At 32.6% G+C, this 15,660-nt stretch overlaps 1 protein-coding gene and 2 pseudogenes across 1 annotated transcript; 2 read left to right on the plus strand and 1 right to left on the minus strand.

Moving 5' to 3' along the window:
• Nucleotides 1–5,569, plus strand: LOC120171474 (annotated as a pseudogene).
• A 7,323-nt stretch (nt 5,570–12,892) lies between these two features.
• Nucleotides 12,893–14,293, plus strand: LOC120171482 (probable galacturonosyltransferase-like 9). Its single transcript, XM_039179195.1, has one exon. It carries the CDS (start codon nt 12,933–12,935, stop codon nt 14,058–14,060), a length of 1,128 nt encoding a protein of 375 aa, XP_039035126.1. The 5' UTR covers nt 12,893–12,932; the 3' UTR covers nt 14,061–14,293.
• Nucleotides 14,294–14,926: 633 nt separating this feature from the next.
• Nucleotides 14,927–15,585, minus strand: LOC120171492 (annotated as a pseudogene).
• Nucleotides 15,586–15,660: the final 75 nt, after the last annotated feature.

The raw sequence follows: 15,660 nt of genomic DNA on the forward strand, positions 1-15,660 counted from the left end.
AGATCCGACCGTCGTCCGTCTCCTAAGTAGGCATGGCTCTATCGCAGCTTTTCTCTTCTTCTTCAAGCTCCCGGAATCTTCTGAAACACCTCTCGTCGGCTATCTCCCTCCGCCGTCCGATCTCGACGGACACCACTCCCATAACCGTGGAGACTTCCGTTCCTTTCACCTCTCATCAGTGTGAAGATCCCTCACGCACCGTCCAGACAAATGCTAATGAGCTTCTTACCTTCTTCCGCGACATGGCGTTGATGCGTCGGATGGAGATCGCTGCCGATTCACTCTACAAGGCCAAACACATCCGCGGTTTCTGTCACTTGTACGACGGACAAGAAGCGGTCTCCGTCGGTATGGAGGCCGCAATAACTAAAAAGGACTGCATCATAACTGCCTATCGTGACCACTGCACGTTCATTTCTCGCGGTGGGAACCTGCTCGAAGTTTTCGCATAGCTGATGGGACGCCAGGCTGGGTGTTCTAGGGGAAAAGGTGGTTCGATGCATTTTTACAAGAAGGATTCGAATTTTTATGGTGGTCATGGGATTGTCGGAGCCCAGGTTCCGTTAGGATGTGGCTTGGCGTTTGCCCAGAAGTATAGTAAAGACGAAGCCGTGACCTTTGCTTTGTACGGTGATGGGGCTGCTAATCAAGGGCAGTTGTTTGAGGCTTTGAATATCTCTGCACTTTGGGATCTGCCTGCAATTTTGGTCTGCGAGAATAATCATTGTGAGCACTTTGAATTGGAATGAAATTTTGTTGTTTGATAAATTTCAGTATTTCGTGAATTTTATTTTTTATTTGATGTAACAGATGGTATGGGAACGGCAGAGTGGAGAGCCGCGAAGAGTCCTGCTTACTACAAACGTGGAGATTATTCTCCTGGTTTGAAGGTGAGACTTTGTTTGCTGAGTAAATAGTGGTTATAATTTTTGGTTCTTTAGTAACGTTATTATGATATTAAGTAAACGAGGATTTTAGATGTATGTGGTTTTGAAAAGCGACTACGACCATTATAGGTCATTATTGTGATTAGTTAATGTTAAAAACTGAGAATTACATGTCATTATAGTGATCATTGAATGGTAAAAAAGTGTGATAGTTGTGATTTTGAGGCTTTGAGCTATGCTAGAAGCTTCTTCGGCTGGTTTATTGTTTTGTTCTATTATCCTTTTACATTAGAGCTTGAATTTTGACTGAAGTTTCAAAAAAGCAGAATCTGAAGGTCTTTTTACTGCTTATACTGTTGGTTCTTAATATTTAAGTTGGTTCTATTCTAAGCTGTAGGTAATGCTTTGATGCAAAAAGAATACTTTGTAGTATATCTTTATAGAAAAAACCTTTTGTTCAGCTTACGAAGCATTATTTTTTTGACAAAACATGTTTGCACGTTTAGGATAGTGTATTCTTAAAATTCCTTTTTCCATGTGGTAAACAAAAATATATTTTTTATCTTAAATTCTATTTGTCATATGCTTCATATCCTGTAGGTGGATGGAATGGATGTTCTTGCTGTGAAGCAAGCTTGCACATTTGCGAAAGAACATGCCTTGAAGAATGGACCAATTGTAAGTTTCTTCATTCAACTCTTAATTATTATTTTTAAAGTTTTTATTATGTTCATTTGCTTGCCATTTTTCATATACTACTTTTCCCTTTTTTTAAAGGTGTGTATCTTCGATGTTTAACTTGAAAAAACTTGATTTTATTTGTCACTCGTCTGAATGTTTGTTAATTTGTGTTATCTTGCTTATGCCTAAAGCTATTTGAGAATAAAAAACCCCACTACATAATTGATCATACTTGAACAACCCCTATAACCTTATAAGCTAATTCTACATGCTTAACCTTATCAGCTAATTCTACTATTCTTCTGGGTAGTTACTGCACTTAGATAATATTTTTATCATTTCTCCTCTACACTTTGACTGAGTATGCACATGCTTCGTTTTAAAACCTTTTCTGATTAACTGATATTTGTTCACAACATTTGATCTGCGAGCTGGGGAATAGAACTCTCCGTTGGTATACTGTGCTTGCTTCGAACAGTTTAATACTTGTAATACTTGCAGTGTTGATCTATAAAATTTGGAGTTTGATAATCCATCTTGATATGTGATGCAATATTAATGCTTGTATTGCATTCCAAGGAATCCAAGCCTTAAGATCGGCAGGTCACTCCTTGACATTGGATTTCGGAAGTAAAATACAAGAGATTTGCACATAACGGACTAGACTATTAAGGAAACTTGTTACTTTTAACTTACTGCTCTAGATTGTGGCCTTGAAATTTCGAAGAATCAACTTTTAAACCTCATTTTGATCTATCTCTGATTCAAGATGGATAGGACTTCAGATGAGTTGATAAGGATAGAGCTTATCGAGAACAATGTTGGAACCAATTGCTTGAGAAGTTTATCCGAAATTAAAATAAATATAAAAAAGCTTGACAAGTCTTCATGGCTTTAAAGATGCTTGTGAAATCTAGGAAACATGGAAAGTAGGTCTAAATGTGTAGTCCAGGGTAATCATAACTTTCAAACTTATTTGGGAACAATAGGCGACTATGATGTTATTTTACACAAGCTTTTTGGGAGTCCGGACTTATGAATCTCCATTTTCAGTTGCTTGTTGATAGTTCCTCTGATTCCCCTAGGATATTATGGTATGGCAATCACTGAGTAGCTGATAACTTGCTTTTTTGCTAATATTTGATGAAAAGATGCTTACAAGGACAATCTATTGGTCTGAGATAATAGTAGTATGAGACAAAAACTGTGATTCTTGTAGGTACTTAACTCCTATGAATTCAAAGTATTGGAAACTTCATTCTACAAGATGCCTAATGATATATGACTCCTAATTTTTTGGGCTTACAAGTCATGATAATTGGAGTGGTATTGATGGAATGATTGTAGATTAGCATTCTATCTAATTAGTTGATGAAAAATATCTATATGTTGCTATTTCCGTTTTGAAATCTCATACTATTTTATATAATTTATTGCATAAGTAATTTATATTAATTCATGCCCTCTTATATGCAGATTCTTGAAATGGACACTTACAGGTATCACGGTCATTCCATGTCTGATCCTGGAAGCACCTACCGAACCCGTGATGAGATTACTGGTGTTAGACAGGTTGATGTTCAATCATGTTACTTCTCCAGGGATTCATTTCTTAAATGTTATATATTTCTTGTTGTCTTGAAATTAAGTAATCTAAAACTGACATTCTAAATGTGATGTTTCTAGGAGCGTGATCCAATTGAAAGAATTAGGAAGCTAATATTGTCTCATGACCTAGCTACTGAGAAAGAGTTGAAGGTATTTTTAACTAAAGTTAATTTTTGAAACTATCAGAATTGAAATCTTGTAAGACTTGTGTAGCGATAAGACATTACAATAATGGGAAAATTTTCAGGACATTGAAAAGGAAGTAAGAAAAGAGGTAGACGATGCAATTGCTCAAGCTAAGGTAAGACATTTTCTTGTTGCCTTCGTTTTTTGATTTTGTAATTCTGATTTTAGATGGTTGTATTTATATGTATGTATTTTTTTATTATTTTATTGTTTATAAATTTTGTCTAGTTGTCAGCGTATATGGTAGGAATGTTTACAACATTTGTTCTTTCTCCTTTCTCTGATTCCGGGAAAATCCAGTGCCAGAGTCCTCTGAACTCTTCACTAACGTATACGCAAAAGGTTTGGGTGTTGAGGTATGGAACATTTACTTAGTATATGTTTTTTTCTTATCCCTATCTTTGCATATGTTCCTTACTTCATCCTATTAGGTAAGTGTGAATTTCAGTAATGAGTGGGCTCTCTTTTTCCTTTTCTTCTTGAAGTAACATTGCTATCAGAGAAGAATGGTATCCTTCAAATGTAGAGCTGTGCTAAAACTGATCATCACGACTCTATTTTGAAAAATCAGTTAATCCAAACTAGTCTAATTGTTAGCCTATTTATTTCTTACCAAGTTCTCCATGCAAAATGGGCAAGAAATTACCTGATTAATGCCAGTGGGCTTCAATGTCAATGGTTAAAATGTTATGTTTTCCCTTTCAATTTTGGTTTTCATGATTAAGTTTGTTTAGTATCCATCATGATGATCCTAGATGCTTTGACAATAAAGTTGAAGATCATGGGTAGGAACCATGAGTTAAAATACTTTTGTTGCTTAATCAAGGCATTGATATTTCTTTTGTGTACTTGTGCCTGAAAGGGAATTGTATTTTGGCCTTATGCTCAAACATTGAGGTTAATACGTAGGAATAGGTGTGGCCATCATCATATAAAATTTTCAATCATATGAAAACAATGCTCAAACCTACTTAAGATATTGTTATCAAAATTTTCTGGCCGACAGTCATTGAGGAGTTTGGATTGGACTAGGTTGTATACTTGGCAAGAATTCTAATTGAACTACCTTCAGTAGTTGAAATGGTTTCAGCTAACTTTGGATTTTTACTAGAATTCCTGTTATTCAAGGCAATGAACATGGCAAAACTCACAGTTAGTACCTTACTTGAAGGTTGTCTGGTCGAATTAAAACTTTGGATAATGAGTTAGTCAACTGATAAGAGTTTCAAGCTGGTTGTCTTGGTCTTCCACTTACGGGAGTTTTAACTCAACCAAAGCGTATCCCCTTAATCAGACCTACCATGAAAAATCATACATTTATATAGTTGGTAAGTGTACAAGGGGAAATGTGCCAAGTAAATTATTGGAGAATGCTAACCTGCCCTTGCACGCTTGATTGACTAAATGGTTTAGGGATTGACATCACTTTCTTGCCTTGTGTTAAGACTTTTCCCGGTGTAAGAATGGAGCAACCGGAATTTACCAAGATCTAGTGCCTTTAACATTCTGCAAGGCGGACTAGGATTGCATCCTATGGAACTGAACTAAAACCTCGAAAGAGGCAATTCCGGTATCAAAAAGTTCTAGTAAAGCCACCTACTATTTCAAAAAGAAGGAAAGCATATTACATCTATTCTGAGATTGCTAAAAGTAAAGCGTGCATCACCTGGACTATTTAGTATTATCAGTTAGAATTCAAAGTTGATTTGTGGTTATGAAAAGAGATTTCAAGGCTATAGCGTGTCGCGGGCTTCATCTACAATATTAAAACGTGATTGCAAGTCATGTCACAAACATGAAGATAAAAATAAAACTGATAGATTTGTGTTATTAACTGAATATGCTTAACCAAGCTGTTTCACTTTAGGACATTTATTAATGTGTATTCTGCCTCTGTTTATACCTATATAAATATGTAATGTTGCATGGAATATGAAATTATGTTGTTGAATCAATTGGATGCTGGCTCACACAACCCTTATTTCTTTTTAACTGCAGTCATTTGGAGCAGATAGGAAAGAAGTAAGAGCTACACTTCCTTAAACACTTGTTCGGAACATCATTCTTTTCGAGTTTTACCCACCATCAAGAACAATAAAGAACCAAAAAGAAAAGGCTTGACCAGCTACAGGTTTGATTTTGTTATGTGTATGGAATACTTGATTATTTTCCTTTAGATTATGGGGCAAAATAGTTCCATTTTAGCAGTGTGCAGAAATCGTGGGTTTAACTTTAAGCCCATGGTTTTACGTTCCTATGATTTAATTGGTTGCTGATTTGCTCAGACCGATCCATGGATAAATTCATTTCTTGAATTGCAGAAGAGCATTAATGCTCGCATTTATCAATAACAAATGCGTTCAAGAATCTTAAGGTTCATTCTATATAGTTTTGTCCATGCCCACACTAATCCATTTCCAGTGTTGCCAACTTAGATTATGGATGAATGATTGAGCCACTGACTTTTTAGCATATTTCTTTTGCCCCTCTTAATAAATACTTCGTCGTCGAATTAAACTCTTCATTTTAAGAATTAAAGTTTAATTTATTACTGTTCAATATATTAATTATTATATGTACGTAAGATTCATTTCCAGATTGTATAAAAACAATAATGAATAACAAGTAAATGTGTATCGAATGGTTTTTTTAGATATCCATTGAAGTTTTGAATCTTTTCATTCTTATTTTTCTATGTTCGTGTTAATTTTCTTTATTTTCCCCAGATTTTCTCGCTCTATTTTGTTAGTAAAATTTTTTGGAAAAATCAGAAATTAGTTAATATAAAAGTAAAAAATGAAAAATTAGTTATAAATGAAAATCATATCAATAGTGTAACTTTTTAGGAGAACATAAAATTTTAAGTTGAAACTAAAAATATTTTTTTTTTATAATATAATCCTTTCGTTATAACTGAAAATGCTATAAATTTTTATAAATTTTTTAGATTTAATAATATAATATTTTAGATTAAAGTTATCTTAAATTAATCTTAAATTAAGATGTCGTATAACATAATAACAAAATTATTGGTTAATTTTGCATATTAAATTTTAGAGTAGGTTAGAGGCGGGTGAAAAATTCACTTCTTAGGCGGTCAAAAATTTACCCACCCTATTCCGTTTCCATCCATATTATCAACCAACGCCTATTATGACGGCTATTTTAATTTTGATAAACTATCAAAATGGTCACTTCCATTTAATTTTTATTCACTTTATGACCGTTTGAAAAAATTAACGTTTTGATTATTATAACGTTAAATGTTTTAACTTGATGATTTGATTTATTAATTAAAAATTGATTTTTTTATTTGATTTCTAAATTTTAAATATAATATTAATTTGATCATAAAATTTTAGATAAAATATCAATTTAACTTATAAGTTTCAAATAAAATATTAATTTAATCTTTAAATTTGACTAAAATCTCTCGTTATCAATTATCACTCATCATCGTGGTTTGTCACTATCGGTTTCCACAAGTTGTTATCATTGACAACATAAATGAAATTAATTAAATAATAAAAAATTAATCAAATAATTAAAGTTTTCAATGAAAAAAATGAATATCCCAACACATAATGTCACGAAAAATAAAATCGAATATAATTAAACATGTATTTATCCTATATATAGTTAAAATTAATCTCATTTATTTAAATTATGAAATGAGTATAATTCTCGTACAATTGCCTTTAATACATCTGACCACCTGTGTCGGTAGTAATGAAGTCGGTGTGCATTAGAGGTGGGTACATGGGCTACCCGCCCGTTTAGCATGCGGGTTTTGACGGAGCGGGTTAAAAAGTTTGCATTCATAAACGGTTTTAAATTTTAAGGCCCGTGGCCCATTCATTTAACCAGCGGGCTAAACGGGTTTACCTGCGGCCCGTTTAATAAAAATAATTTTAAATGTTTTAAATGAAATAAAAAATAATGTTTTAACTTATTACACCTTTAAAAATGATCGAGCAACTTGAAAAGGAAGGTAGCACTGTCAAAATAATAAATAATATTTAAATTTTATTTTAAATAACCGGAAATAATTATAAAATAATATTTTTTTAATTTTTTAATCATAAATATATATAATGATATAATTACTTAAACTCAAATTAAAAAAACAATATTCACTTATATCACCAAATTGAAAAATAAATAAAACAATAACCACATTATATTTTTATAAAACACGATTATTCAAGGCTATAATATGAATACACAGAAGTGTCTGAAAGCATAAATTCAAACATAAAAATTCAACAAAGTCAAACATTATACAAATCTAACAAGAAAGTTGTCAAGTGTTCCTAATAATTGTATTTTATGGATACTTTAGAGAAATAATAAAACATAATATGAAAATATAAAATAAAATACTTACAGTATAAGAGTAAATTTGAAAGATACAGTTACACTAAAATTGATAAAATATAAGTCATTAATTTGTTAAAATATATTTATTTTGTAAAAGTCTTTAAAAGTTGAAAAAATATGTTTTCAATTTTTTCTTTTACTTTTCTTTATTATTTTTAATCTAAATATTACGTGTCATGTGATATATTATTAGAATATCACATGACTTTTTATAATTAAAGAATAAAATTGATAACATACTTCATGAAAAAAAAAATAAAGGTCAAAATTAAATAAAAAAATCTTTAAATACCAAAATGATAATGATATATATTTAAATGAAAAAATATCAAGCAACGGTAAAATTATGACAAACGTCCTAATAAATTTAAGAATTACAATAGTTATAAGTAGTATCATATTTATAAGTAATTTATATTATTTTTCTATAAAATTCTTTAAGTTTATATTCTCTAAAATTTTATAAATTTTAAATTAAGCGGGCTTTAGCGGGTTTTACGGGTAGCCCGCGGTTATACCCATTAAACCCGCGGGTTTAACGGTCCGGACTAAAAAGCTCGTAATTTAAACGATCTTCAATTTTTTAGGCCCGAAATTCATATGCGTCGTGGTTTAAACGGATAGCCCGCGGGCCTTAACCCATATACTCAGCTCTAGTGTGCATTGCCCAAAATTGAATATTAATTTTCTACTTTTAGCTGCAACTCTTCTCACTTGTAACCGTGCAAATAAAATTCAGAGTATCCTGTGTCAAATATACCTACTTCCCCCATCTTCCAATAAATTTCTGAATTAATCCCTTAACCCTGTTGTTTTACCCGGGCAGACCCACACGTACAATTAGTTAAATAAACATCATATTTCTGACTCCCCGTTAACAACATTTAGACAGAGTTGTAAGTTTGTCTCCATTGCTCAGGTCTCCTCTCTCACATACACTGACAGTGGTTGTTTATTAGGCAACTTTTCATGGAAATCGGTGGAGTTTTGTGTTTATAATTCAGCAAGTTGTTGGTTGGTTCACGAGGTCTACTCTAAAACTGTAGCATCTTTCGTTAACTGTATATTAAGATTGTCACACGTTAAAACTTTTTCAACCCTTATTTATTTACAACTTGCCCATGGAATCTCTTTCATCTACAACTTCATTTCCCCCTTTTATATTTTCAAAATTTTCTTGATTTTAAAAAATAAAAATCAGTTAATTCATACTATCATATTAATATTATTAAGTGTCACACTGTACACTAATAATCAACTATGATTTATAGTAAAAAAGACAATACTAATGTAATTTTTAAATTTAAGAATTCATTTTGATATGTTTTTTTCACAAATAAATGGATATTATTTTTTTAAAATATAATTAGTGGTGAGCATTCGGTCGAGTTAAGTCAAGTTAAAAATTTTTGAGTTAATCAAGTTGATGAGTCGTATACACTTATTTTATAAATCAAATTTTGTTTAATTTTTTAGTGAAGTTGAGTTGTTTGAAATTTTGTTTAAATTTAATTATAAATATTTATAATGTTATATCATTAATTGATTCTGATTTAAAAGACTTCTTATAATAATATATAATAGACATATATTTCTTCATATTTTATCATATGTGATATACATTTATCATGTAAAATTAAGGGGTTTGACTCGAATTTGAAAGTCGATTCACTAATTAGCTAAAATTTTAAGTTTTTCGAGTTTTATTTTACATCTCATTTTTTTATCTTCAAATTAGGTCAAAATTATAAAATTACGAGTCAAGTTGAAAATTCAATTTTTTAAATCGAGTTTTATTCAATGAAAACTAAAATAATCTAGAAGCCTATATAATAATATAATTATTCAATGAAAATTCAATTTTTATCTCATTTTGTTTCATTTTGGTATTCAAACTTTATTTTTTTAATCATACATAATGTTTATTTTATATTTCAATTTGGTATCAAGCCATTAAAAATTAACATAATTGCTGACTTAATATTTTTTTCCAATGACGATATATTATTACTTTATAGTGATACAATAACATCACTTTTAAGTTTTTAACGGCGGTATATCAAATTGAAACATAAACTAAACGTTATATATAATTTTTTTTAAATAAACTTTAATTATTAAAATATAATAAAAGTGATATTTTAGATACTAGACATGTAGTTTACCTTTTGTTTATTTAGACCAATGACATAGGTTTTACGAGTAAAGAGTCGTAAAAGAAAATTACCGTAGTGAGCACGAAAAGTTAGTTTGGAAGTGGAATAATTTCTACTTCAGGACTTGGGGGGGGAAAAGTAAGGTTTTAAGTCAAATTTAAGAATTGAATGTGAATTGGGTTATTTGATCCTAATACATCTTCAAACAAGATATCTGACTCTTCATGCCCACTCAACCCTTGATTCTTGGTCTAATTATAAATTCCATCCCTCTATTTCACGACATTTTATATGATAATCCATCCACTTTTATTTCTCAAATTTTGATTTTTTTATTACGAAAAACTGTGAAGTTAGTTTGATTGTTGGTAAATACGTAAAATTTAAGAGTTGACTTTTTGTTATATTTCATTTGCATGTTAACAATTGAACGAGAATGTTTAACAATGCTACTCAACTAGATTAATCTCTCAAATTTTCATATAATAAGAAAACTAAAGTTTGACAAGTGAATATCGAGGGACTAACTTGTCAATTTTCCTAAAGTGAAAGGATAAATTAATAAATAGACCTTGATTCTTCTTCTCTTTTCGCTTTTTGACCTCTTTGGGAGATCACGCTCATTTGTTTAGTAAAACATGGATTTTTGATAATAAATTTAGGGTAAGCTTTAAGCTAATCAAACCTAAAAGAGAAAATTGCAAACTAACACATGTTAGTTATTACTACTAGTATAGTTGTTAATAGTTTTATTAGCAAATAATGTACCAAAACTCTATAGTTTGTTTATATTTTTTCACAGGGTCGTGGCTAGGTTGCTGAAGGCCCCGTGAAAATTCTTGTAAAGAGCCCTCAGATCTCGAACTTATTTTTCTGAAATAATAAATGACTAATTTTATTAATTTAAAAAACTGATAGATATACTCTATTTTGGGGCCACTGTGCAAATTTGAACTTGTTTTTCCCAAAAATAAATTTGCTTGTTAACGAGATTCGAACTTAAGATCAACAAAGTCATGGGCCCAATGATCTAATCACTGCTTTATATATATATATGTTTTTTAATGGCAACAACTGATAGATATACTTTATTTCGGAGGCCCTGTTTTTTGAAGCCCTGCGCTGTCGCGCACTATGCACTTGCTTAGCCAGGCCCCTGCTTTTTCATATAAAATTTTAAAATATTTAACTATTTATTTTAGATAAATAAATAACATTTTATTTTAATTGATTGAATTCAAAATCTTAAAAAATAATATTTTATTTTATTATTGATGTCACTTGACTTGTTCATATTTAACATAATACTTGAACTTAGCTCAATAGTTCAAATAAATTATTTACAGTTAGTGACAGTATAATGTAGGTATAAAGGTAGGTCGTGGTCCTCTTCAAATATATAGGATAAACTACTTATTTACTCACTTAATTATTATTTTAATTTCATTTTGGTCACTTAATTATCATTTTTTTATCAAACCTAACATTATGTTTTGGTTATATTTTGATCACCTACCGTTAAAAATAAACAAATATGTTAACATGACAATTTTTTTATCTTTTCAATAATAATGTGACATTACTTTTTTATGACACCTTAGCATTATCATTAATCTTTTAATGACGAGTGATCAAAACGTAACTTTATATATGATTTAAAAAATAATCAGATGACTAAAAGTAAAATTAAATAATTTAAAGCCATATTTAAATGCCTAATTAGATGAAAAATATATTTATGAATCAAACAAACTAACTATAAATTATCATTTTGAACCTAAATATATACTTTTCCAACATATAATAATAAAACATCTCTCTTAATAGTAAATGAACTAAAACAAACATTTTGTGGTAGCCGAGAAACTTCTAGTGAATTTTTAATTTTTTTAAACTCCATTAATACAATTTAAAAAAATCGTTGTGAATTGTATTTTGTCTATTATGCTTTAAATTCAATTAAAAATATAAAATGATGCGAAATCAAAATTTTCCTACATATTATATAGTTATTTATGTTTTCTAATATTTATATATATATATTATTGTTTTAAAATAATATGATATGATTAAAGTGTGATATATGTTTAATTCTTAATTATTGATAATGGACACACCCTGCATATACAATTGCTCAAATCTAAATATTCTACAGAGAATAAAATTCCCTATATGATAATAAATATATTAGTTTGATACAAAATAGACTTGTCTAATAATCGAGTAATAAATAGAGTAATTTGTGAATTAGACCTATATAGAATGACTCAATCCAAATAATAATTTTTTTAAATATTAATTTAAAAATATTTTTATTAAATTGAAAATTTTGTATTTTAAGACATTATTATTTAATATAGTATTGATGGAAAATAATTCTACAAACAATATTAACATAAAATCAAATATATTTAAAAATTAAAACAAATACATTTATTATATTTAAACATCATTTATAAAATTATATTTTACTAATGATCAATGCATCAAATAATAACTTATTTTTAAAATTAAAATCAAATATTTTTGTATTTTTAAAGCTACAAAAATTTTATTTTAAAATAAAAACAAATCTCACATGATGAAACCCTAATAACGTCTTACTTAAATCAACAGTTATTCTTGTCATTAAAGGACAACCCAAAGCTATCCTTTCCCTCTGGCCTCTGTTACTCCCATAAGGAAAAAACAGGAAAGGACCAACAAATTTTCCCACTCCCCAAACACTCGGTTTTCCCTTTATGTATTTACCTTCCTTTTATTTCATTTCCCTTCATCAATAAACCGCGTTTCGCTTTGAATGAAACCCGAATTAATAACCAGCGAAAACCGTGTTGATTCACCCAAAGTCTTGAAACTTGAAAGCTCTGTTGCTTAATCTTTACGAGCATCATTTTCTTTCTCGTCTTCCCTTTCGCCGCAATGCCAATCACCTGAAATTTCTTTGTCAAAGGAACTCAGAAGTGAAAGCTAAAACCTAAATAGAACACAGTTGTCTGTCTTTTTCTTCTTCTGTTTTTCTGGAAAAACGATAATGCGTCCCGTTTTCTATGTCGCCGCTGTTTTGCTTCTTCATTTCTCGCTAACGGCGACGCTTTGTGACGGGATTCGGACCATCGGAGGGGGAGATGGGTCTGGGTCTGGGTCCGGGTTCGAGTTCTCGGAGGCACCGGAATACCGTAATGGAGTGGAATGTCCGGTTTCTGCCAACAAAGAAGTGGTTTCGTCTTGCGATCCGGATTTGGTCCACGTGGCGATGACGCTGGACTCCGAGTACTTGCGTGGATCGATCGCCGCCGTCCACTCCGTCCTCCGCCACGCTTCGTGTCCCGAAAACGTATTGTTTCACTTCATTGCCGCCGAGTTCGATCCGGCGAGTCCAAGAGTCTTGAGCAAACTCGTCCGATCCACGTTCCCTTCACTCAACTTCAAAATCTACATCTTCAGGGAAGACACGGTAATCAACTTAATCTCTTCTTCAATCCGTCAAGCCCTCGAAAACCCACTCAACTACGCCCGGAACTACCTCGGAGACATCCTAGATCTCTGCGTTGACCGAGTCATTTATCTCGACTCGGACCTGGTCGTCGTCGATGACATTCACAAACTCTGGAACACGACCCTGACAAACTCACGTGTGATTGGCGCTCCCGAGTACTGCCACGCCAACTTCACAAAGTATTTCACGGATGCGTTCTGGTCCGACCCGGTGATTTCCCGGGTATTCCATTCGAGAAAGCCGTGTTATTTCAACACGGGAGTAATGGTGATGGATTTAGTCCGGTGGAGAGAAGGGAATTACAGGAAAAGAATAGAGAATTGGATGGAAATTCAGAGGAAACGAAGGATTTACGAGTTGGGTTCGTTGCCGCCGTTTCTGCTCGTATTTGCCGGGAATGTGGAAGCCATTGATCACAGATGGAACCAACACGGGCTCGGCGGCGACAATGTACGAGGTTCTTGTCGATCTTTACATACCGGTCCGGTGAGTTTGTTGCATTGGAGTGGGAAAGGGAAGCCCTGGGTTCGACTGGATGGCAGAAACCCATGTCCGCTCGATCATCTGTGGAAACCCTACGATCTTTACAAGGGAAGTTCAATCAAAGATCAGTCTTCTTTTCCTTCTTCGATATTCTTGGGATTTTCCAGTTATTTGTTATGATTCTCTCTCTTTGTTTCTTTACATTGTTACGGAGCTGTACACATATTGAATTCTTTTTTCTTTTCTGGGTTATTCTTTTGTGCTCTGCATATGGGTATCGATTCCTTTCGTTCATCAGATAAGGGTTCCATGATTATGGAACAATTTTGGTTGGTTGGGTTTGATGTCTTTGTATGTAATTGGGGAAGACAACATTACTTAGAGAGGAATAAAGTTTAGTTGTTCATTATTCATTATGTATTTCTCAAATCTCACTTTTGTTCACGGGACCAACTCTTTTTACCAGAAATTTCAACAACCCAAACGACATCTGTTATGAACTTGATGTAATAACAGTTTTGATCTCCTCAATATTAAGTCAACTTATGTAATGGTTACACATTGGTATTAGAGTTCATAAATGACTTGTTTAGAATATCACCTTTATCAGTGAAAGTTATCCATTTTGAAGTCACATCCCAACGCTTGACATATGTTGATATCACATAATATCAAAATAAAAAAATAATGAATAATGAGCTAAAAAAGACTATACAAAATTTATTATTCATATGAATTAGCCTAGACTATTCTACTAGTAGTTTTTGCAGACGTGTCGATCCAAGACCAAGTGTTGAGCAGAGAGGTTCCTCCTCCAAACGTCACATTCTCACATGGGCTCTTCCAGAAGATTTCATAATACAGATCAAGAGGGTGAATTTGTGTATAATCCAATCATAGACTTATATGTTAGACTCTCTTTACAAGCAACCATAAAAAACAAACAATTTTAATGCACAATTATACGACCGTTGATGGGTCTATTTTATGTGAGTGAAAGACTTCAACTACCCCTTCTCCTGCATCATCATCAGCACATAAATATATCAACCGCCAAGGTTCCTACGTATTTTGGCAACATCCTGCGGACTCATTTAAAACGCCTTTTCCAAAACCACGTCGGGAATGGGCGGACCCGACACGAACGCGGCCCTCGAAGCTATTTGTGCGCCAGGGTTTTGGCTACTCAGGCCCGAAATAGTCAGAGCCGGTTTCCTCGAGTCCGTGTTGTAAAGAAAATGGATCAGTCCTCTAGGAAAAACGAACGAGTCTCCAGGCTCAAGCCTTTGAGTGAATAGACGATTAGAGGAATCCACAAAGCCCACTAGAATAACACCCTGGAGACAAATGGAGACCTCCGAGGCTCGAGGGTGCGAATGCGGCGAACAAGTCCGTTACCGGCTATGTCAACACGGGCCATGGTTATGCCCATTGTGTTGATCCCTGGCAAATTCGCAAGGATGGTGAGGGTGACACTGAAGCCGAACTGGTTCGCCTTTGTGTCGCCTGGTTTAGCTAGGGCCGAGGTGGTGAATTGAGAGGACAAAGATAGAGCTAGGTTGAGACAAGGTGCACCATTGAGGTATAAAGGGGATTTAGTGTCTGCAATGCAGTAGTCTTAGAGTGTGTCCGGGTCGGGTTTAGCTAGACCCGTTAGAAGAGTTGGGCACAAGAATATTTGAAGAAAGAAAGAGGAGGTATCCATGGTGAAGTTTGTTATATTATGTGAGTTTGAAGAAGCAGATATATATGATGGATTCTGAGACAGTGATTGTACGTG

This window comes from Hibiscus syriacus, unplaced genomic scaffold (genome assembly GCF_006381635.1).
Source record: "Hibiscus syriacus cultivar Baekdansim isolate YM2019G1 unplaced genomic scaffold, ASM638163v2 tig00003041_pilon, whole genome shotgun sequence".
NCBI classification, from domain to species: domain Eukaryota; kingdom Viridiplantae; phylum Streptophyta; class Magnoliopsida; order Malvales; family Malvaceae; genus Hibiscus; species Hibiscus syriacus.

Coding starts and splice junctions, on each gene's coding strand:
- LOC120171482 (XM_039179195.1), top strand. CDS start 12,933: ATGCGTCCCGTTTTCTATGTCGCCGCTGTTTTGCTTCTTCATTTCTCG.